Here is a 24330-nt window from a genome sequence, read left to right on the forward strand (position 1 = left end):
ACATGCAATACTTTACATGCCCCTTGTATACCCACAATTAGTGGAACCTTAATTCTGAAGCATGTAGCCTCAATTAAAATCAAAATTTTTATGAAATGATGTAAATAAAAATTCCTAACAATTATCAATATAAGCCTATTGAATTCCAGTAATATTTTTTAACCAATTGCTAAACTTCTCCAGGTTGCATGGTCATATTTTTTGTGAATATTATTTAGAGTAATAACTTGACGATGTCAAAGGTTTCAGATGATGAGTTTGATTTGGATATTGATGTAAATGAACACAATGCATTGATGATGGGAAAAATGCATAGTATGAAAAAAGACGGACAACATTCTGACCTCGTCATCAAAGTAGTAAGTGAAGAGTTCCTGGTTCACAAGAACATGATGTCAGCGGGTTCTGATTATTTTAATGCGATGTTGTCACATGATAACTTGGAAAGCAACACTGGAATTGTTGATATGAAGGAAGTCGATGTCAATTCTGTGAAAGTTTGCATTGATTATATTTACACTGGAAAAGCTTCAATTACTTTGGAGAAAAGTGAACGACTACTCCATGTTGCAGCTTTGATGCAATTATCAGTACTTTGTGATAAGATAGCTGTGTTTCTTGAAGCCAAGTTGGATGTGAAATCACTTCTCATCATCAAACAAATTGCTTCTATGTTTGAAATTCAAATATTAAAAACAGCATGTGATGAATTTGCATTGACTAATATGGGAGCAATTTCACAGGAAGAATACTTCAATGAATTGGATGTGGAATTCATCTCTTTCATGGTTGGATCGAAAAATTTAGCTTATTCTGAGGATTCTAAACTTGCTGTTCTTCTGCAATGGATCAAAGCTGATATTGGCCAAAGAAAGAAGCTTCTGGTTGAAATGATAAATCTGATAAACCTGAACAATGTTTCATCTCGATATGCAACATTCTTAGTGGAAAATGAAAGCCTGTGTGTTGAATCACCTTTAATCATGAAATTATTGTTTCTCAAAATGACAGAGAAATTTGGTGTTAAAGGAGAATCTGCAAAAATCCCCGCTAATGCATCTGAATTCAATACTTTTGCTGTTTTTGACAAAACTTCGACGAAAATCAAAACATTCCATTCAGAACAAAATGAATGGCAAGAACTAAAAAATCTGCATGATAGTATGGTAGACAGCCTTTACACTGCAGTCATGGTGAAGGATTTCATCTATGTTTTTATTGATGATAATCGTTCTGTATATCGTATTAATATTTCTGAACCAGATTCAACTTGGACGAGATTGTCTGATCAGCAATGTGACCATGACATGTATTTACAAGCAGCAGTTTGTAATGAATTCATTTATCTGTGTGGCAATGGTACATTGGAGGAGTACATTATCAGCAAAAATATGTGGAGTGTGGTGAAAAGTGAAAAGATTGTGCTAATGTATTGTACATTAGTTGGATTCCAGGAATCACTTTATGTGATTGGAGGTTACTCAGGTCGTAGTTTAGCATCTGTGAATCGATATTTACAACAATCCACTTGGTCTTCAGTCAAAGCAATGAATGTTCCTAGGCAGATTCCTGCCGCTACTGTTTATAGAAATCGAATATTTGTGGCAGGCGGATATGGTCTTGGATCCTTATCAAGTTCAGAGTTCTATGATGCACAAACAGATTCTTGGACAAATTTAGCCTCTATGACTGTTCCTCGGTATGGTTTTAGCCTTTGCACTGTTGGTGATGAATTATTTGCAATAGGAAGTGATAAAGTCGGATCACAATTAGTTGAGAAATACAGTTTTGAATCAAATCGTTGGGAGCATCATATTAATATTCCAGAAAATATGAATATTGCTCCACTTGCCAGTCTGGCATATAAACTTCCGTCTTAGTAAATGCAATATGTATTGCATCAGCATTAAGAATATAGGAAACAGGCCACTATGAGTTCCATTTGATTTTTAAGTGTTTCAATTTGATTAAATTATCTATTTTGATATTATATGTAGCAAACAATGAATGATTATTATAGTACAATTTTCTGTAATTAAGACAAATTTTATTGATATGCTCATATATATGATCTTATTATTATGTTTGAAAAACTTAAACAAGTTGAATCACGTATTAATATTTCTTTTCATTCTATAGTTAGTCTTCATATGTATGTGTAGTTCTATATACTATATCGTTTAAATTTGGTTTGTTCCCTGAATGCATTTTTATTCAAAACATAACTTGATGGTGTGAAACTGGCCACTGTTTTTTATACCTGGTTTGCCTATTCTCTCAAGAGAGAAGGCTGTTGAAGAAATGAGCTTTGATAAATACTTTTCCAAGAGAATTTTAATTTAGAGAAAAGGCTTTCATCCTTTATGAGCCTTGCTTGCGGTTGAATTCAAAGGATGTATGTAGTACGTATTGATTTACTGTTTATTATTACAAATATTGCACTACGTTTTTCATTTGTTACATTTATCTTTACATATTTTTTGGCTTATTGTCTAAAAATCCCCTTAGCTTACTGTATTCAATATTGGTTTATCGCGTCTCCCTTCACACTGAAATGCATTTTTTTATCTTTTTTTATCCAATGTTTATTTTTCGGCATGTTTAAAAATTAACTACTGATTACTGGTGGTTACAAAAGCTTAATTTGGGAGTGAGAAGGGACATTACACCCATTACAGTTTCAAGAAAATCATATTTCAATGACAAATATGACATGGTTACTGGGTTCATAATACAGTGGCTCTTGTTTTTCTATTATCCTGTATAACATTGTGAGCACATATATGATCGAACATCTTAGATTCAAATCCCATGGCCACCACCTAAATTAGTACGCCTTTTATATCACAACCTAGATCAGTGGTTCCCAAACTTTTTTGACCATCGCCCCCCTAAAGTAGTTTATACAACTTCATCGCCCCCCAGCACTACAAAAAAATGTAAAGTCAGAAACGAATATATTACAGACCAAATGAGAAGACAAATCATAGTTTATAGTGTTTGTTAATGAGATGGATGAGCTTGGTGTTCTTCAGCAAGTTTTTTATTAGTAGCACGGCTCAAAAACGCTTTTTCACCATATATTAGGTCGGAAATGAAAGAATCCAGGGTTCTATCTCCTTAAAAAACGTCGTGTACTCTTGCCTTATAGCATTTCACTTCCTAAATTCACCAAATTTCACATTAAATTAATGAAAGCAAAGTTAATTTTCGCATATATTTTTTAAAAGTTAAAAACGGAACAACGCGCGAAAACTGAGACAATTCGTGAACTCAACTCAGTCGTCTTATTAAAAAATATTACAATGACATTTAATGTGACACTGTCATGTTGATGCATCACGCTTGATAGCTTTACGACGCCAAGATTGGAACATTTTCTAAATGGGCATCACTAATCCCAGTTCTTCGCTTGTTCTTTGTAATGTCTCCATTTTCGAAAAAAATTGTTTGCACAAAAATATGTACTTCCAAACATCTAAGTGAATATTCTCGCATGGTTTGTGAAATTTTGATAAAGATTTTTTTTAGGAAGATACTTTCTTACAAAAATTACGCAGTGATGAATCTCTCGAATAGAATATGAATTTTAATTCCTTATTGCATTGCAATATATTCGAGTACTTACTGCGCTATTGAACCCCTGCCCTCAGCATCAACTTTTTTTCCTCGTGTTTCCATTTGTCTAATTATAATTAAATTCTAAGCTCGTTAAACGAGTAGCTAGCTGTTTAATAGAATTTTTAGGCTATAATAAAATTTAGTCTAAACGTGTCTCACGATAAATTCTGTTACGTAAAAAAATGTAATTTACTCCTCGAGCGTAGATAAATAAAATAAATTCATCGTCAAAACCGCCGTTTGGATGTTTCCCCGGGCATAGACTTCCTTGCTTACATCGTGACATTGGCCAATCAGCAAGATGCAAAAATAAACGTAACAATGCCCCCTTTCGCATCCGCTCAGACAGACTTTCAGGCGTGGTCGTGAACATTCCTCATTTTTGAATTAAATTCGTTAGTTTTTAGTTGTTTTTCGGAAATTTAAATAAAAATCATATAAGTCAATGATTACTTTGTCCTCCTATGAGTTTCAGTTTAAATACGGTAATCAAAAATTGGTGTAGAAATAGCTGTGATGGACTATAGGCTAAATTTTTTTATCGGTACTTTTAAAAAACAGATTGTTGAATGGTATGAATTAGAATGATAGTTTGAAACAAATACCCTATTTTACAGGCAAACACTCGCGAAACCACTCTTAAAAATAAGCACCGAAAATTTAAAAATGATAAAGTATATAGGAAGAATTTTACGCGGTCAAAAGTCGGGGATAGGTCTATTCAGTGAATCGTCCCGGGCCATATTTTTTTACTTAAGCCGTATTTTGTCGACCACTGGGATACGCCAACTACCGTACCTTACTGCGGAGACGAGTCCAGAAATCCTTTCGCGTGTGATAATTGACCACGTGAATCAAGTCTGCGAATGCACACAGCGTAGGCTACAGAATTGAGTGCACGATACGCAGAGCAATAACAGATTTCGCGAAATCGCCCCCCTATCGCCCCCTTCGACTTTTTCGCCCCCCTCTGTATCGTTTTCGCCCACCGGGGGGCGATATCGCCCACTTTGGGAATCACTGACCTAGATGATGTAAATATCATTTGTTAGCTTTTTATACTTTGCTTTCTTATATTCTTCATTTAATATTTCTTATACTTAGCTAATTCATTGAATCAGACATATGCATCGATGACAATAAAATTTTGAGTCACCAACAAAATTTGTTATTGTGCATTCCCAGATAAGGTTTTTATAATTTTAAATAATTGTGTTAAGAAGTTGGAATAAAAATTAATCAGGAATTTCTTCAAATAAGTTATTACCGGTTCGATATTAAAAACATCACAAAAATATTCGATCTTGGACAGCCGTCCCTATTACCCAGTCAATTCAATTATATCATATTTTATATACATACAAGACATTACATAAATGCCTCTTGTCTACCCACAATTAGTGGAACCTTAATTCTGAATTCTGCTTCAATTGAAATCAAAATTTTTATGAAATGATGTAAATAAAAATTCCTGACAATTATCAATATAATCCTAACCTGTTGAATTCCAGTAATATTTTTTAACCAATTGCTAAACTTCTCCAGGTTGCATCACTTGCATGGTTATATTTTTTGTGAATATAAGTTAGAGTAATAACTTGACGATGGCAAAGGTTTCGGATAATGAGTTTGATTTGGATATTGATGTAAATGAACACAATGCATTAATGATGGGTAAATTGCATAGTATGAAAAAAGATGGACAACATTCTGACCTCGTCATCAAAGTAGGAAGTGAGGAGTTCTTGGTTCACAAGAACATGATGTCAGCGGGTTCTGATTATTTTGATGCGATGTTGTCACATGATAACTTGGAGACCAACACAGGAATTGTTAAAATGCAAGATGTTGATGTGGAATCAGTAAAGGTTTGCATTGATTACATTTACACTGGAAAAGCTTCAATTACTTTGGAAAAAAGTGAACAACTACTCCATGTTGCAACTTTGATGCAGTTATCAGTACTTTGTGATAAGATAGCCGAGTTTCTCAAAGCTAAGTTGGACATGAAAACACTTCCCTTTATCAAACAAACTGCTTCTATGTTTGAAATCCAAACAATAAAAACAGCATGTGATGATTTTGCATTGTCTAATATGGGAGCAATTTCTCAGGAAGAATACTTCAATGAATTGGATGTAGAATTCATCTCCTTCATGGTTGGATCGAAAAATTTATCTTATTCTGAGGATTCTAAACTTGCTGTTCTTCTGCAGTGGATCAAAGGTGATATTGACCAACGAAGAAAACTTCTGGTTGAAATGATAAATCTGATAAACCTGAATAATGTTTCTTATCGATATGCAACATTCTTAGTGGAAAATGAAAGCCTGTGTGTTGAATTACCTGTAATCTTAAAATTATTGTTTCTCAAAATGGCTGAGAAGTCTGGTGTTAAAGGAGCATCTGCAGAAATTCCCACCAATGCACCTGAATTCAATGCATTTGCAGTTTTTGACAAGACTTCGAGAAAAATCAAAACATTCCGGCCAGAAAAAAAAGAATGGCAGGATCTAAAAAAACTGCATGATGGTATGGTAAATAGCTATTACACTGCAGTCATGGTGAAGGATTTCATCTATGTTTTTATGGAGAATCGTTCAGTATATCGTATTAATATTTCTGGACCAGATTCAACTTGGAATAAAATAGCTGATTACCAATTTGAACATGGCCAGTTTTTGCGAGCAGAATTTTGTAATGAATTCATTTATCTTTTCGGCATGAAAACATTGGAGGGGTATGATATCAGCAAAAATGTGTGGGGCCTGGTAGAAACAGAAAAAAATACACTATTCAACTGTACATTAGCTGGATTCCAGCAATCAATTTACATACTAGGAGGTTCTAATAATGGTAGTTTATCATCAGTGAATCGATATTCACTGCCATCCACTTGGTCTTCATGCAAAGCCATGAATGTTCCTCGGGAGCTTCCTGCTGCTACAGTTAATGGGAATCGAATATTTGTGGCAGGCGGATTTAATAATATCTACGGGTCATTATCTAGTTCAGAGTTTTGTGATCTACAAACAGACTGTTGGACAAATTTAGCCTCAATGACAGTTCCTCGGTATTATTTTGGCCTTTGCACTGTTGGTAATGAATTATTTGCAATTGGAGGTGAAAAAGGCCGGTCAAAATCGGTTGAAAAATACAATTTTGAGTCAAGTCATTGGGAGAATCTTATAAATTTTCCAGAAAATATGAATATTGCTCCACCTGCCAGTCTGGCATATAAACTTCCACCATAGTCAGTGGCGCAGCCAGGGGGGGGGGGGGGGGGGGGGGGTTCGGGGTCGAACCCCCCCCCCCTTTTGAATTTTCCGAAAAGTGAAAAAGTTGCCGATAACACGCGCAATTGCCTTCTGCTGAAATCGCCGTTCGTTTTCATCAACGCGGCATGTTATTTATTCCGTGAACGCCCTTTACATTGGTGTTTATTCTCTTCAAATCACAAATTTGTGCCGCGGGAACAATGGTAACTATTTTATTTTTGTACCCGCACGGAAATGTGAAAACTGAAAAAGCGTGCAATTGCCTTCTGCTAAAATCGCCCATGTTTTCATCAGCGTGTTATTTGGGCCGTAAACGCCCTTACGTCGGTTTTTATTCTATCTAAATCATAAATCTGTGCCACGATAAACATGATAATTATTTTATTTTTGTACTTTGCACGAAATTGTGAATTCGTGAGTTATTATACGTTCATCGGTGGCGAGGTTCTAAAGACAAAAGACGGAGTAAAATCGCGATCTAAATTTGATTGAAATTATAAAATACTGAAAATAAAACCGTAAACAATATAAGTTTTGTTGAGTCCCGCGACAGTCTAAAAACGCTTTTCTAGTCGCAAAATCGCAAAATTTCTTGTGCCTATGGCGCACATTATGTTTGGTCACCGTTTAGGAACATACCGTCACTAAAATCGAAACACGGTTAATTGTGGGTGGGATTTGCCTTTTATCCATTACTTTAAAATTGTCGTAGAAAATTTTCGTGTTATCATTAAACAAGGTTGAAAACGTGATTTTTTTCCCGGTTTGTGATGATATATAAGATAATTAATCCGAAGTATATCCATCAATTTTTATTGTACTGAAATAAATTTTACTCCGTGAGAATTCACAGCAGATTTACGGATTTTTCAGGAGGTTTTATCTTTAAAAATAATCGGAGTGTCAGCATTGCGATTGAACGGAGTCAATGTTACAAGCACATCTCAAATTTGTCGAATTTGCAGAATAGAAAAAATACGGATCAAAACAATATATGATAGGCGACGGGCAGTTACCACAAATTTTTATTTTTATGTCAGCAAATGGCCGAGGTATTTTAAAATTGTGAATTGTAAAAAATTGTTTTGTTTTGTCGACGCAAACGCTGGTTAAATTGAAGACAATTAAATTAATAAAGCAAGACATTTTAAATATGCCCTTATCGGTCACGAATTGATTACTTTGCACAACAGAAAAATCATTTTTCGTTGTAAACGTCAGCTCTTTTAACAAGTGGCGTAATCGCGGCGATGAATATGTATTTTTGATTTAACCATATACTTCATACGCATTTTCATTGTGCGAAATAAAATTGTACTTTTCGGGATTTTATACCAGTTATTGAGATTTTTCTAACGGCGGTAACGAGTTGGCAAGATTCCAAAAATACGTATTAAAATTAAATACACCGTTTATCCTCATATTTTACTTATTTCAGAGAACTAATGTTTTAGTTTTGACGTAAGAAGAAGCAACCGCGAGTTACGTTGGACACAATTAAACTAATATATAAAGACATTTTAGAATTTTGTAGTTGTCAGAGATTGAATATTTCACGCGACAAGAATAATCATTATACGCTGAAAAGACGTCCCTTTAACGAGCGCGTAATTCGAAGACTGTTACAGACCGCAATGGGAAGTTATGATTATGAAACCCCCCCCTTTTGAAAATCCTGGCTGCGCGCCTGACCATAGTCAATGCTATATTTATATCATAAGCATTAAGAATATATGAAACAGGCCACTATGAGTTCCACTTGATTTTTAAGCGTTTCAATTTGATTAAATTATCTATTTTGATAATATACATAGACAATGAATGATTATTATAGGGCAATTTTCTGTATTTGAGCCGAATTTTATTGATATGCTAGTTTGAAAAACTCAAACAAGATAAATCATGTATTAATATGTAGTTTTACTCTATAGTCTTCATATCTATGTGTAGTTCTATACGCTGTATCGTTTAAATTTGGTTTGTTCCATGAATTTTATTTTTTATTCAAAACATAACTTGATGGTGTGGAACTGGCCACTGTTCTATATTCTCTTTGCTGACTGAATAGCTGAAGGAAGAGTTCTATGAAAAATTCACCGAGGTTTAATTTTAGAATGAAACTTCTTATCTTTTAAGATTTGTTTGTGGCTGAACTCAGAGGGATATGTACTGATTAATTTCTACTAGTATAAATATTGTTCGTTTTTTATTTATTGCAATTATTTTATATATTTTGCAGCTTATTCGTATTTGGCCAAGTTTCTATTAATCTCAATCTATGTGAGGAATTTAGGTCTCAGTGCTAGTAAACCATATCCTATAATTGTTACCTTTAGTATTTATATTTTTCTTTAGCGTAGTGTTGGGTGCAAAAGCTTAATTTGGCAGTGAGGAGGGACATTACGTCCATAATAGTTGGAGAAAATCATCTCACAATATATAACATTGTTCTGTGTAAAATTGTGAGAACTGGTGTTCGAACTGAGTTAGCATCAGATATTAATATCTTAGATACAAACCCCATGGCCACCTCACCGAGTACGACTTGTATATCACAACCTAGATGATGTAACTTTCTTTTGTTAATTCATATATACTTTGCTTTCCTATATTCTTCATTTGATAATACTCATGCCTGGCTATATTGATCAATCAGACATGTCTTGTAGCATTGAGCAAGCACTGTTATTGGCAAAAAATTTGTAGTCACCAACAGAATTTGTTATTGTGCATCCCCAGTGCATTCTCAAAGGAAATTTTTATAATTTTATATAATTGATTTAAGAAATTGCGGTAGGTAATCAGAAATTTCTTCAAATATATGCAACATTTTACTGCATTTAATAACTTGTTGTATTATATTTAGTTTTAAATCTAGTGAGTTGTCTAAATATTTGATTATAATGGAATTTGACTCTGGTATTAATGAAAATGAACACAAAAACATAATGATGACGAAATTTGATGATTTGAGAAAGAAGAATACCATTCTGATCTCACAATCAAAGTATGAAGCAGAGAGTTTCTGCAAAGTTTTCAATCTCAAATTTTGGGTTTCTCTGAAATAGAGTCAGAATTTTCGCCAGCATGGAAATGTATTCGAAGTCACAATCATTGTTAACCCAAATTGGATTTGCAAAATCAATAGGTGTTTGGAAGTGGAGTCAGTTGAAAGTTTTCCAGGACCACATAACTCTTCTAGTCCTATCAATAAATATCTAGAATGAATATTTAACAATTATCATTCTTTCTAAAGTAAATGTTTTTAGATCTTGACCGAATATCTGAATACTATCGCGTTCCGTTCCAACTTCTGAAAAACACAGAGGAGGATTTCTTTGCGAAAGGTTCGGTTAAAGCTCAGCGTTTGTTGACTTACGTACAGAAAGAATCACCTGAACATTTGAATGGACTTTTAGATGAGATTTTCAAAAGAATCTGGGTCGACAATGTTGACATTTCTGAAAATAAAAGCTTACGAGAAGCGTGTGAAGCAGCTGGATTGTCCTCCATAGAATCTTCCAATGCTTTGAATGAAATAAATCATCAATCTGTCAAGGAAGAACTGAAGAAAGGTACTTCATATGCTATTGAGTGCGAGGTGTTTGGCACTGCTACATATATATTACACAAAAATGGAAGATGGAATGGAAGGACATGTTGTTTGGTACTGATAGAATATTCCTCCTTGCTCATTATTTGAATGAGCCATGGCCAGTGTTCCCAAATAATGAATGAATATGAACTAATTCCTGTGTCAACTCTATTGATAAATATGATTAAGGGGACTTAAATATTATAAGTATGATTTCGGTTAATATTGTACACAGCTTATTGCTGACATACATAAAAACACAGCTACATAAAAATATCAATCGAAAAGCTGCCGAAAATTGAACAATTTTTCCATCTTTAATGCGATTGGCGAGTCTATTATCCACATGACAAACTACAGATGTCTTTTGTCACCTCTTTATCTATAATCTCTGATTTGATTGTTGTAAGCACAGTACCTCATTATTGCTGTTGTTTAAATATATATTACACCTTTGTTGGAGGTACTTAAACCACTGCTATCTTTAGATGTGACCGATTGAAGTTTAATACCGTATTACCCCGAATATAAGTCCTAGCCTGAATTTCAAAAATGATTAAAATAAGACCTAATCGATTATGCAAAATATTTTTTTGACTTAGTTGATAGCAATAAATTTCTCCTACACGTTTTGAAGGATTAGTCAAAAACGTATGAGAGAGAAAAAGGTTTAAAGATCTGAATAATCTATGTTTAGCAGTTTTTTAAACTAAAAATATGTTATTCATAAGTAAATTGATCTCGGTTTTCATATTTTGTATATTTAAAAATCTTTTAATTCTTTACTGTGTAATTTCGTTTTTGATAAATGAAAATAAAAAATCCTCTAAAAATAAGCCCTGGTGTTATTTTTTGAAAGAAAATTGAAATAAGACCCGGTCTAATTTTTGAGGAAACACGGTATACTTCTTGTATTATATTATTTTGACTTTGTAGCACACCCATTTTGTGCACCAATGTTGTCATAAAAATTTCTTTAAAATGTTAAAATTTTATTGGGTTATTTTTAAATTATTCATTTTGTATTGCTTTCATATCATGTAAGATTATTGCATACTTTGTCAATGGCCACATTTAAATTTACATTTTGATGAAAATTTTGAGTTAAGTTCCATTTGTCTTTGAATGTGATCATATTTTTTGTTCATTTGCTCGGAACAAGGCTTTAGACAAATTATAGCAAAAATATATTTGTTGTTGAACCGATTAACCATCGTTAGTATAATAGAAAAAGCCTTTTCATATTCATCCCATAAGGAGTGAAAATCAATACCATAGCTTAGTCATATAGTGAACTACTTACTGCCTCTTATTCAATTACCAGACCAAGAGGTATATTTTCTCTGGTTATTCAGTCTAGATCAGTGGTTTTGAACCTTTTTGGTGTAGCGAAATATTGCCCTTCGCATAACTGGTTTCTCGATATTTCTCTCACCTTCATTTTGTGTTAAAAAAATGCCTAGTAACCTGTTATCAGCAACTTCACGCATGTTCATAACTGAAAGATTCAGTGATAAACACCGATTAGAGAAAAATATTCGATTCAAGTCGAAAAATTATTCGATTTTGGACAGCCCTACCTATTAGCCAGTCAATTGAATCATATTTTATAAACATGCAAGACTTTACATGCCCCTTGTATACCAACAATTAGTGGTAGCTTAATTTTGAAGCATGTAGCTTCAATTGGAATCAAAATTTTTATGAAATGCTCCCTTTGATAATTTCTAGTAGCTATCAACATAAACCCAACCCAATAAATTCCAGTAATATTTTTTAACCAATTGCTAAACTTCTCCAGGTTGCATGGACATATTTTAGTGAACATAAGTTAATTAGAATAATAACTTGACAATGGCAAAGGTTTCGGATAAAGAGTTTGATTTGGATATTGATGTAAATGAACACAATGCATTGATGATGGAAAAAATGCATAGTATGAGGAAAGACGGACAACATTCTGACCTCGTCATCAAAGTAGGAAGTGAGGAGTTCCTGGTTCACAAGAACATGATGTCAGCGGGTTCTGATTATTTCGATGCGATGTTGTCACATGATAACTTGGAGACCAACACAGGAATTGTTGACATGCAAGATGTTGATGTGGAATCAGTAAAGGTTTGCATTGATTACATTTACACTGGAAAAGCTTCAATTACCTTGGAAAGAAGTGAACAACTACTCCATGTTGCAACTTTGATGCAGTTGTCAGTACTTTGTGATAAGATAGCTGAGTTCCTCAAAGCTAAGTTGGATGTGAAATCATTTCTCATCATCAAACAAATTGCTTCTATGTTTGAAATTCAAACATTAATAACAGCTTGTGATGATTTTGCATTGTCTAATATGGGAGCAATTTCTCAGGAAGAATGCTTCAATGAATTGGATGTGGAATTCATCTCTTTCATGGTTGGATCGAAAAATTTATCTTATTCTGAGGATTCTAAACTTGCTGTTCTTCTGCAGTGGATCAAAGCTGATATTGACCAACGAAGGAAGCTTCTGGTTGAAATGATAAATTTAATAAACCTGAACAATGTTTCTTATCGATATGCAACATTCTTAGTGGAAAATGAAAGACTGTGTTCTGAATCACCTGTGATTTTGAAATTATTGTTTCTCAAAATGGCGGAGAAGTTTGGCGTTGAAGGAGCATCTGCAGAAATCCCCGCTAGTGCATCTGAATTCAATGCTTTTGCTGTTTTTGACAAGACTTCCAAAACAATAAATTCATTCTATCCAGAAAAAAGTGAATGGCAGGAATTAAAAAATCTGCATGATAGTATGATAAACAGCAATTACACTGCTGTCATGGTGAAGGATTTTATCTATGTTTTTATTGGTAATTGTTCAGTATATCGAATTAATATTTCTGAACCAGATTCAACTTGGAATAAAATTGCTGATCATCAATGTCACCATGGTCAATATTTACGAGCAGCAGTTTGTGATGGATTCATTTATTTGTGTGACAAGGAAACATTGGACGAGTACAATATCAGTCAAAACATGTGGACGGTGGTAAAAAGTGAAAAAATTACGCTATACAATTGTACTTTAGTTGGACTGCAGGAATCACTTTATGTAATAGGAGGTTTTTTAAATGGTAGTTTATCCTCAGTGAGTCGATATTCACAACAATCTTCTTGGTCTTCAGTCAAAGCGATGAATGTTCACAGGCAAAATCCTGCTGCTACTGTTTATGGAAATCGAATATTTGTAGCAGGCGGATTTGATGGTGTATATTTATCTAGTACAGAGTTCTATAATCCACAAACAGATTCTTGGACAAATTTATCATCCATGACTGTTCCTCGGGGTGGTTTTTGTCTTTATGCTGTAGAAAACAAACTATTTGCAATTGGAGGTAATAGACAGGGATCAAAATCAATTGAGAAATACAATTTTGAATCAAGTCGTTGGGAGCATCTTATGAATTTTCCAGATAATATGGATATTGCTCCACGAGCCAGTCTGGCATTTAAACTTCCACCATAGTCAATGATAAATTTATTGCATCAGCATTGAGATTATAAAACAGGCCACTATGAGTTCCACTTGTTTTTGAATGTTTCCATTTTATTGATTCATATATTTTAAAAATGGGATAATGAAGGATAATATTTGTGAAGTGATTTTTGTGTCAGTGCTGAATTGTACTGACCCTTCCATCTCATCTTTGAGTTTGAGAAACTTAAACAATTTAAATCATGTATTAATATGAACATCTCCTATACTCTCTATATCTATATAGAGTTTTATACTCTGTATTGTCCTAATTTGGTTCCTTAAATTTCATTTTTGTTCGTTACATGACTTACTGGTGTGAAACTGGCCACTGTTCTTATTCTCTCTTTTATTTGTCTTTACTGGCTCTATAGCTGAAGCAATGAGTTCTATGAATGATTTTTCTGAGGTTCAATTATAGGAAGAAACTTCTTATTTATAAGTTTTGTGTGCGGCTGAACTCAAATTTTTCATTCAGTGCAATTATTTTACATATTTAGCAACTTATTTGTATTTTGGCCAAGTTTCTAGTAATCTCAATTTATGTGAGAAATTCAGGTCTCACTCCTAGTGAACTATATCCTATAATTGTTACTTTTTGTATTTGTGTATTTCTTATCTTACGAGTGTTATAAAAAGCTTAATTTGGGAGTGAGAATGAACATTACACCTGTTATGGTTTCAAAATAACATACAGTTTTTCAATAATAAATATGACATGGTTGCTGGGTTCATGATACAGTTATCACTTAATTTTCTTCAATATTTTGTAAATTATTGAGATCACATGGAATTGAACTACGGTATGTTAGGATTACAGTTTAACATCTTGGATTCAAATCCCATGCCGACCACCTCACTTAGTATATCACAACTTAGATGGTCTAACTTTCTCAAGCTGACCCATATATACTTTGCTTTCCTATATTATTCATATAATAATTCCTATACTTGGCTAAATCGTGGAATCAGACTTGTGTCGTAGCATTAAGCAACCACTGTCAATGGCAATAAATTTTGAATCACCAACAGAGTTCGTTATTGTGCATTGCCAAACGAGATTTTTATAATATCTGTGTCGAAAAGTTGGAATAAAAATCATTCAACAATTTCTTCACATATATTGTATGCTATGCATGGAACTTCCTCTGCATTTAATATTGTGTTGTATTATATTTAGTTTTATATCTAGTGTATATCTAGATGATGTAACTTTCTTTTGTTGTGGAGTCAACTCTCCTATCAATAAACATCTGGAATGAAAAATAAACAAATATCATTCGGTACATGTTTGAATTTCTTGACCGAATATCTGAATACTATCATGTTTCGTTCCAACTTCCGAAAAACATAGAACAGGATTTCTTTGTGAAAGGTTCAGTTAAAGCTCAGCGTCTTGACATTTCTGTAAATAGAAGTTTACAAGAAGCATGTGAAGCAGCTGGTTTGTCTTCCACAGAATCTTCCAATGCTTTGGTACTTCATATGCTATTGAGTGCGAGGTGTTTGGCACTCCTAAATATATATTACACAAAAATGGAAGATGGAATGGAAGGACATGTTGTTTGGTACTGATAGAATCTTCCTTCCGCCAGTGTTCCCGAAATAATGATTGAATATGAACTGATAAGTAAATTGAACTCGGTTTTCATATTTTGTATATTTGAAAATCTTTTAATTCTTTACTGTGTAATTTTGGTTTTGATGAATGAAAATAAAAAATCCTCTAAAAATAAGCCCTGGTGTTATTTTTTGAAAGAGAATTGAAATAAGACCCGGTCTAATTTTTGAGGAAACACGGTATACTTCTTGTATTATATTATTTTGACTTTGTAGCACACCCATTTTGTGCACCAATGTTGTCATAAAAATTTCTTTAAAATGTTAAAATTTTATTGGGTTATTTTTAAATTATTCATTTTGTATTGCTTTCATATCATGTAAGATTATTGCATACTTTGTCAATGGCCACATTTAAATTTACATTTTGATGAAAATTTTGAGTTAAGTTCCATTTGTCTTTGAATGTGATCATATTTTTTGTTCATTTGCTCGGAACAAGGCTTTAGACAAATTATAGCAAAAATATATTTGTTGTTGAACCGATTAATCATCATTAGTAAGTATAATAGAAAAAGCCCTTTCATATTCATCCCATAAGGAGTGAAAATCAATACCATAGCTTAGTCATATAGTGAACTACTTACTGCCTCTTATTCAATTACCAGACCAAGAGGTATATTTTCTCTGGTTATTCAGCCTAGATCAGTGGTATTGAACCTTTTTGGTGTAGCGAAATATTGCCCTTCGCATAACTGGTTTCTCAATATTTCTCTCACCTTCATTTTGTGTTGAAAAAAATGCCTAGTAGCCTGTTATCAGCAATTTCATGCATGTTTATAACTGAAAGATTCAGTGATAAACACCGATTAGAGCAAAATATTCGATTCAAGTCGAAAAATTATTCGATTTTGGACAGTCCTACCTATTAGCCAGTCAATTGAACCATATTTTATAAACATGCAAGACTTTACATGCCCCTTGTATACCAACAATTAGTGGTAGCTTAATTTTGAAGCATGTAGCTTCAATTGGAATCAAAATTTTCATGAAATGCTCCATTTGATGATTTCTAGTAGCTATCAACATAAACCCAGCCCAATAAATTCCAGTAATATTTTTTAACCAGTTGCTAAACTTCTCCAGGTTGCATGGTCATATTTTTTGTGAATATAAGTTAAATACAGTAATAACTTGACAATGGCAAAGGTTTCAGATGATGAGTTTGATTTGGATATTGATGTAAATGAACACAATGCATTGATGATGGAAAAAATGCATAGTATGAGAAAAGATGGACAGCATTCTGACCTCGTCATCAAAGTAGGAAGTGAAGAGTTCCTGGTTCACAAGAACATGATGTCAGCAGGTTCTGATTATTTTGATGCCATGTTATCACATGATAACTTAGAGACCAACACAGGAATTGTTAAAATGCAAGATGTTGATGTGGAATCAGTAAAGGTTTGCATTGATTACATTTACACTGGAAAAGCTTCAATTATTTTGGAGAAAAGTGAACAACTACTCCATGTTGCAACTTTGATGCAGTTATCAGTACTTTGTGATAAGATAGCCGAGTTTCTCAAAGCTAAGTTGGACGTGAAAACACTTCCCTTTATCAAACAAACTGCTTCTATGTTTGAAATCCAAACATTAATAACAGCTTGTGATGATTTTGCACTGTCTAATATGGGAGCAATTTCTCAGGAAGAATACTTCAATGAATTGGATGTGGAATTCATCTCTTTCATGGTTGGATCGAAAAATTTATCTTATTCTGAGGATTCTAAACTTGCTGTTCTTCTGCAGTGGATCAAAGCTGATATTGACCAACGAAGGAAGCTTCTGGTTGAAATGATAAATCTGATAAACCTGAACAATCTTTCTTCTCCATATGCAACATCCTTGGTGGAAAATGAAAGCCTATGTTCTGAATCACCTGTAATCATGAAATTATTGTTTCTCAAAATAGCTGAGAAAATTGGTGTTAAAGGAGAATTTGTACAAATTCCTGCTAATTCCTTTGAATTCGATGTCTTTGCTGTTTTTGACAAGTTTTCGAGGAAAATCAAAACATTCCAGTCGGAAACAAATGAATGGCAGGATCTAAAAAATCTGCATGATAGTATGGTAAATAGCTATTACACTGCAGTCATGGTGAAGGATTTTATCTACGTTTTCATGGAAAATTGTTCAGTATATCGAGTTAATATTTTTGACACCGATTCAACTTGGAATAAAATGGCTGATCATCAATGTCACCATGGCCAATATTTACGAACAGCAGTTTGTAATGGATTCATTTATTTGTGTGACAATGAAACATTGGCGGGATACAATATCAGAAAAAATATCTGGCGTGTGATCAAAAGTGAAAAAGTTATGTTGAAGTTTTGTGCATTAGTTGGACTGCAAGAATCAATTTACGTGTTAGGGGGTTATTTTGAAGGTCGGAGTTTATCATCAGTGAATCGATATTCCCAACTGTCCCTTTGGTCCGCAATCAAAGCGATGAATGTTGCTAGACAGGTTCCTGCTGCTACTGCTTATGGGAATCGAATATTTGTGGCAGGCGGATTTGACAATGGATCCTTAGCCAGTTCAGAGTTTTATGATCCACTGATAGATTCTTGGACAAATTTAGCTTCTATGACTGTTCCTCGGTATAGTTTTTGCCTTTCTACTGCTTGCAGTGAATTATTTGCAATAGGGGGTAAAGAAGACAGAACAAGATCAATTGAGAAATACAATTTTGAATCAAGTCGTTGGGAGCATCTTTTGAATTTTCCAAGAAATATGAATATTGCTCGAGTTGCCAGTCTGGCATTCAAACTTCCACAATAGTAAATGCTATATTTATTGCATCTGCATTAAGAGTGTATGAAACAGACCACTATGAGTTCCACTTGATTGTTAAGCATTTCAATTATTTAAATTATCTATTTTGATAATATATGTAGCAAACATAGAATGATTATTATAGGACAATTTCAGTATACAGTGGTATACTGAAGCATACATTCAGTATACAAGTGGGCCAGATGAAATACTTACCTTAAGTGGGCCATAATTTGCCCACTCCTGTTCTATACTCTGTATCGTTTAAATTTGGTTTGTTCCTTAAATTTATTTTTCTTTAAAACATAACTTGATGGTGTGAAACTGGCACCTGTTTTTTTATGCCTGTTTTGCTTTTTTTCCTGAATGACAAGGCTGTTGAGGAAATGAGATTTATTAAATTTCTTTTCAATACGATTTCAATTTAAGGAAGAAGCTCCCACCCTTGATGAGCCTAATTTGTGGCTGAATTCAAAAGATATATGCACTGATTTACTGTTTATTATTATATATATTTATATATATTGTATTTTGTTTTTTATTTACCGGTATCACATTTATAACTATATATTTTTTAGCCAAGTTTTTGAAAATCTTCTTTTATGGGTAAATTTTTGGTTCCATTGTAAGTGAATTATATCTTATAATTGTTACCTTTTGTATTTGTATTTTTCTTCAGCTTGCTGGTGGGTGCAAAAGCCTAATTTGGGATTGAGATGAGACTTTACACTCATCATAGTTAGAGAAAATAATTAATTTGACAATGTATGCTAATAAAAAGGCATGGTTACTGGGTTCATCATACAGTGGTCATTTGATTTTTGTATTGTTCTGTATAACATTGTAATCACATATGATCGAACTATGTTAGGATCATAGTTTAGGATCTTGGATTGAAACGCCATGCCCACTGCCTCACCTAGTACTAATTGTATATCACTCACAACTTAGATGATGTAACTTTTTGTTGTTGACCCATATATACATTTCTTACCTCTATTTTTCATTAATAAATCGTGGCGGTGTGGCTCATCCGGCTAAGCGTCGAATCCCATGCGTGGATAGGTATGTGTGAGAGGATTGCTGGGCTCCTCGCCGCCATATGGTGGTTTAGTAACCGCCGGTCAGTTACAGCATCCTCCATCAAGTCTATGCTTCCGAAAACAGATAACTAACTAATTCCATACCCGACATAAGGTTAAGTTGTGTTATCGACTTTCCTCTCCCCCGAGATAAATATGTAAATCCTAATCTCATACTTGGTTAAATCGAGAATAAGACATGTCTTGCAGCATTGAGCAAGCACTGCCAATGGCAAAAAAATTTAGAGTCATCTACAGAATTTGTAATTATGCATTCCCAATCGAGATTTTTATAATAATTGTGTTGAGAAGCTGGAGTGAAAATTTATCAGCAATTTCCTCAAATATTTTGTATGAAATGCTATACATGTAACACTTTACTGACTGCATTTAATATTGTGTTGTATTATATTTAGTTTTATATCTAGTGTATTGTCTAAATATTTTATTACAATGGAATTTGATCTTGGTATTGTTGAAAATGAACACAAGAACATAATGATGAACATGATGATGACGAAAGATGATGATCTGAGAAAGAGGAAACGTCATTCTGATCTCACAATTAAAGTAGGAAATGGAGTTATTATTCATTTGATTATCAATATTGATGCTCATATTCGATTAGAAAATTGCAGAACCCCTGTACTGTATTGGAGACACCCTTAATTGAAAACCACTGTTCAAGATTAATGTCACAGATATAGATAATGAATACCTTGCACCTGCGAAATATCAAGCGTTCCTGTCACTTATGATCATCTCACGAGATTCTAACTTGCATGTTATCAGCATTGCAATGGCAAGCTTGTTCCAAAATTACCTATTAGTAGGGCTGTCCAAGCGAACAGAGTATTCAAAATCGAATCGCAAGTTTTTCGAATCATTTTTGGGCTGATTTGCAAATCGCGAAAATTTGGTACATAAAGCGAAAAAAGCCTATTGACTACCTTTGCACAGCGTTTTTCTACCTTTGCACAGCGTTTTTCACTGAGCAACCGGCAGCGCCTTGTGCTTAGATGACTCTCGTCTTTCGCATAACTGGTTTCCCGATATTTCTCTCTCCTACATATTTCGTTAAAAATGAATGCCTGGTGGTACGTTATTAGCAATTTCATGCATGTTCATAATTGAAAAGTCATTATCGATTCGAATCAAAAAACAATTCGATTTTGGAAAGCCCTACCTATTAGCCAGTCAATTTATATATCTTATAAACATGCAAGACTCTACATTCCTCTAGTATACCAACAATTGGTTGCACCTCAATCATGAAGCATGTAGTTTCAATTAGAATCAGAATTTTTTCGTAATGCTGTATTCGAAAATCTCTAGCAGTCTCTATCAACATAAACCTAATCTAATGGATTCCAGTAATATTTTTTAACCAATTGCTAAACTTCTCCAGGTTGCATGGTCATATTTTAGTGAACATAAGTTAATTAGAATAATACCTTGACAATGGCAAAGGTTTCGTATAATAAGTTTGATTTGGATATTGATGTAAATGAACACAATGCATTAATGATGGGAAAAATGCATAGTATGAGAAAAGACGGACAACATTCTGACCTCGTCATCAAAGTAGGAAGTGAAGAGTTCCTGGTTCACAAGAACTTGATGTCAGCTGGTTCAGATTATTTTGATGCAATGTTGTCACATGATAACTTGGAAACCAACACAGGAATTGTTAACATGCAAGATGTTGATGTGGAATCAGTAAAGGTTTGCATTGATTACATTTACACTGGAAAAGCTTCAATTACTTTGGAAAAAAGTGAACAAATACTCCATGTTGCAACTTTGATGCACTTATCAGTACTTTGTGAGAAGATAGCTGAGTTTCTTAAAGCTAAGTTGGACGTGGAATCATTTTTCGTAATTAAACAAATCGCTTCTATGTTTGAAATTCAAACATTAAAAACAGCATGTGATGATTTTGCATTGACTAATATGGGAGCAATTTCTCAGGAAGAATACTTCAATGAATTGGATGTGGAATTCATCTCCTTCTTGGTTGGATCGAAAAGTTTTGCTTATTCTGAAGATTCCAAACTTGCTGTTCTTCTGCAGTGGATCAAAGCTGATATTGACCAACGAAGGAAGCTTCTTGTTGAAATGATAAATCTGATAAAACTGAACAATGTTTCTTACCGATATGCAACATTCTTGGTGGAAAATGAAGTCCTGTGTTCTGAATCACTTGTAATCGTGAAATCATTGTTCCTCAAAATGGCTGAGAAGTCTGGTGTTAAAGGAGAATCTGCAGAAATTCCCACTGATGCTTCTGAATTCAATACTTTTGCTGTTTTTGACAAGTTTTCAAAAAAAATTAAAACATTTCAGCCAGCGAAAAATGAATGGCAGGAACTAAAACATTTGCACGATAGTATGGTAAGAAGCTTATTCACTGCAGTCAAGGTGAAGGATATCATCTATGTTTTTATGGAAAATCGTTCAGTATATTGTGTTAATATTTCTAGAACAGATTCAACTTGGAATAAAATGGCTGATTCTCAATTTAACCATGGCGAGTTTTTACGAACAGCAGTTTGTAATGAATTTATTTATTTGTGTGGCAATGAAACATTGGAAAAGTACGATATAGTCGAAAATATGTGGAGTGTGGTGAAAACTGATAAAATTACACTATTCAACTGTACATTAGCTGGATTCCAGCAATCAATTTACATACTAGGAGGTTCTAATAATGGTAATAATTTATCATCGGTGAATCGATATTCACTGCCATCCACTTGGTCTTCATGCAAAGCCATGAATGTTTCTAGGATAATTCCTGCTGCCACTGTTTATAGGAATCGACTATTTGTGGCCGGAGGATTTAATAATGTAAACTTATCAAGTTCAGAGTTTTATGATTCTCAAACAGATTCTTGGACAACCTTATCATCTATGACTGTTCCTCGGTATATTTTTTGCCTTTGCACTGTTGGTGATGAATTATTTGCAATAGGAGGTATCGGTAATAAAGAGGGATCAAAATCAATTGAGAAATACAGTTTTGAATCAAGTAGTTGGGAACATCTTATGAATTTTCAAGAAAATATGAATATTGCTCCACTTGCCTGTCTGGCATTTAAACTACCACTATAGTTAATGCTCTATCTATTGCATCAACACTGAAGATGTCTGAAACACTCTAATATAATATTATACTTGTTTTTTAATTGTTCCTATTTCATTAATTTATATACCGGTATTTTAATAATGGGATAATAAGGGATATTAATTTTGAAATGATTTTTGCGTTCGTGCCTAAATTGTACTGACTTGTTCCATCTCATCTTTGAGTTGAGAAACTCACAACAATTTAAATCATGTGTTAATATGAAATTTTTCTTATACTCTTCCTATACTCTTTATATCCTGATGCAATAATATTGTGTAATTTAATACTCTGTATTGCTCTCATTAGATTTGTCCCATAAACTTAATTTCTGTCCGTTACACGGCTTACTGGTGTGAAACTGACAACTGTTCTTTATTCTCTGAAGAAATGAGTTCTATGAAATTTTTTACCAAGGTTTAATTTTTGGAAGAAACTTCTTATCTTATAAGTTTTTTTTGTTGCCAAACTCAAAGGGATATGTACTGTTTGCTTTGTATTAGTATAAATATTGTACAAAGTTTATGATTTATTTCAATTATTTATCTGTATTTTGGCCAAGTTTCTATTAATCTCAATTTTTGTGAGGAATTTCAGGTCTCAGTGCTAGTAAACTATATCCTATATTTATTAATTTTCTTTATTTGTTCATGTTTTTAGCTTACATTTGATTTAATATACTGGGTATTAGGATCGGTGGCGACTCGAATACCTAAATCTTCAGAAAAACAAAAGAAATTAAATTAAAATTCTAATCTGTAAAGGTTTCCTTTTTACGATCTTCTCAAATGAACAAAAATTTGTTTCACAAAGACTGAGCATGTGGCTTTTTTTTACGCATAGCAGTTTTGTACACTGTACAGCACTTCTTACCGTGTTTCCCGAAGTTTAGACAGGATTTAGATTTATTTTCTTTTGAAGAAGAACACTATGTTTTTTTTTTTGGAAGAGGTCTTTTGTGTTCATTTATCAAAAATAAAATTACATTGTAGAAAATCACAAGATTTTTCAATAAACATTATATAACAACCGGCATCCATTGATTTTATTTCTATTTTCTATACAAAAATCAAGTGACAAATATCATAATTGTGTTGTTGTGTGACATCACACAATCTTGAATAGTGGTGTTATCTCCATCTTACCTCAGGTCATTAAACCTTTCCTCTCCCACACATTTTAAATTTATTATAAGGGTAGGGTTTAATTAAAATCATTTTTAAAATTCAATTTAGGTCCTAATTTCAGGCCAGGTCTTATTTTCGAGGAAACACAGTAGTTCTGCAATGATTAGCCATTGCTGTGTTCTGTGTTATGTCATAAAAAGTTAAATTGGTCGCCATAAGCTGTAGTAATAAATAGTGGGTCTCATCTCTAAAAAGTTTGGGAACCACTGACCTAGATGATGTAGACCCATATATACTTTGCTTTCTTATATTTTTCATTTAATAATTCTCATACTTGGCTGAATCGCTGAATTAGACTTGCGTTGTGGCATTGAGAAAGCACTGTCAACTGCAATAAAATTTGGAGTCACCAACAGAGTTTGTTATTGTGCATTCCCAGATAAGGGTTTTATAATTTTAAATAATTGTGTTCAGAAGGAATAAAAGGTAATCAGCACTTGCTTCAAATGTATTGTATGCAATGCTATGCATGGAATATTTTATCGCATTTAATGTTGTGTTGTATTATATTTTGTTTTATATCTAGTGAGTT

The 24330-nt window shown here is 33.4% G+C and overlaps 6 protein-coding genes across 6 annotated transcripts; all 6 read left to right on the plus strand.

Annotated features, from left to right (window-relative positions):
• The first annotated feature begins 233 nt into the window (after positions 1-233).
• Positions 234-1880, plus strand: LOC144431358 (kelch-like protein 26). The gene has a single exon (XM_078119395.1). It carries the CDS (start codon positions 234-236, stop codon positions 1878-1880), a length of 1647 nt encoding a protein of 548 aa, XP_077975521.1.
• A 3302-nt stretch (positions 1881-5182) lies between these two features.
• Positions 5183-6875, plus strand: LOC144431359 (kelch-like protein 26). Its single transcript, XM_078119396.1, has one exon. It carries the CDS (start codon positions 5226-5228, stop codon positions 6873-6875), a length of 1650 nt encoding a protein of 549 aa, XP_077975522.1. The 5' UTR covers positions 5183-5225.
• Positions 6876-9772: 2897 nt separating this feature from the next.
• On the plus strand, positions 9773-12295 carry LOC144431178 (glutathione S-transferase kappa 1-like). The gene has a single exon (XM_078118999.1). The coding sequence runs from the start codon at positions 10159-10161 to the stop codon at positions 10600-10602; it is 444 nt and encodes a 147-aa protein (XP_077975125.1). The 5' UTR covers positions 9773-10158; the 3' UTR covers positions 10603-12295.
• Positions 11151-16706, plus strand: LOC120332517 (kelch-like protein 26). Its single transcript, XM_039399781.2, has one exon. The coding sequence runs from the start codon at positions 12349-12351 to the stop codon at positions 13990-13992; it is 1644 nt and encodes a 547-aa protein (XP_039255715.2). The 5' UTR covers positions 11151-12348; the 3' UTR covers positions 13993-16706.
• A 25-nt stretch (positions 16707-16731) lies between these two features.
• LOC120332537 (kelch-like protein 24) lies at positions 16732-19900 on the plus strand. Its single transcript, XM_039399806.2, has one exon. It carries the CDS (start codon positions 16762-16764, stop codon positions 18406-18408), a length of 1647 nt encoding a protein of 548 aa, XP_039255740.2. The 5' UTR covers positions 16732-16761; the 3' UTR covers positions 18409-19900.
• Positions 19901-19922: 22 nt separating this feature from the next.
• Positions 19923-24324, plus strand: LOC120332518 (kelch-like protein 12). The gene is made up of 2 exons (XM_039399782.2): positions 19923-20054; positions 20893-24324. The coding sequence occupies exon 2, from the start codon at positions 20946-20948 to the stop codon at positions 22596-22598; it is 1653 nt and encodes a 550-aa protein (XP_039255716.2). The 5' UTR covers positions 19923-20054; positions 20893-20945; the 3' UTR covers positions 22599-24324.
• The last annotated feature ends 6 nt before the right edge of the window (positions 24325-24330 follow it).

The sequence above is a fragment of the Styela clava genome, chromosome 13 (assembly GCF_964204865.1).
Source record: "Styela clava chromosome 13, kaStyClav1.hap1.2, whole genome shotgun sequence".
Lineage (NCBI taxonomy): Eukaryota > Metazoa > Chordata > Ascidiacea > Stolidobranchia > Styelidae > Styela > Styela clava.

Excerpts from the sequence above, each read along its gene's own strand:
- LOC144431178 (XM_078118999.1), top strand. The coding sequence starts at position 10,159 with ATGTTTTTAGATCTTGACCGAATATCTGAATACTATCGCGTTCCGTTC.
- LOC120332517 (XM_039399781.2), top strand. The coding sequence starts at position 12,349 with ATGGCAAAGGTTTCGGATAAAGAGTTTGATTTGGATATTGATGTAAAT.
- LOC120332518 (XM_039399782.2), top strand. The coding sequence starts at position 20,946 with ATGGCAAAGGTTTCGTATAATAAGTTTGATTTGGATATTGATGTAAAT.
- LOC144431358 (XM_078119395.1), top strand. The coding sequence starts at position 234 with ATGTCAAAGGTTTCAGATGATGAGTTTGATTTGGATATTGATGTAAAT.
- LOC144431359 (XM_078119396.1), top strand. The coding sequence starts at position 5,226 with ATGGCAAAGGTTTCGGATAATGAGTTTGATTTGGATATTGATGTAAAT.
- LOC120332537 (XM_039399806.2), top strand. The coding sequence starts at position 16,762 with ATGGCAAAGGTTTCAGATGATGAGTTTGATTTGGATATTGATGTAAAT.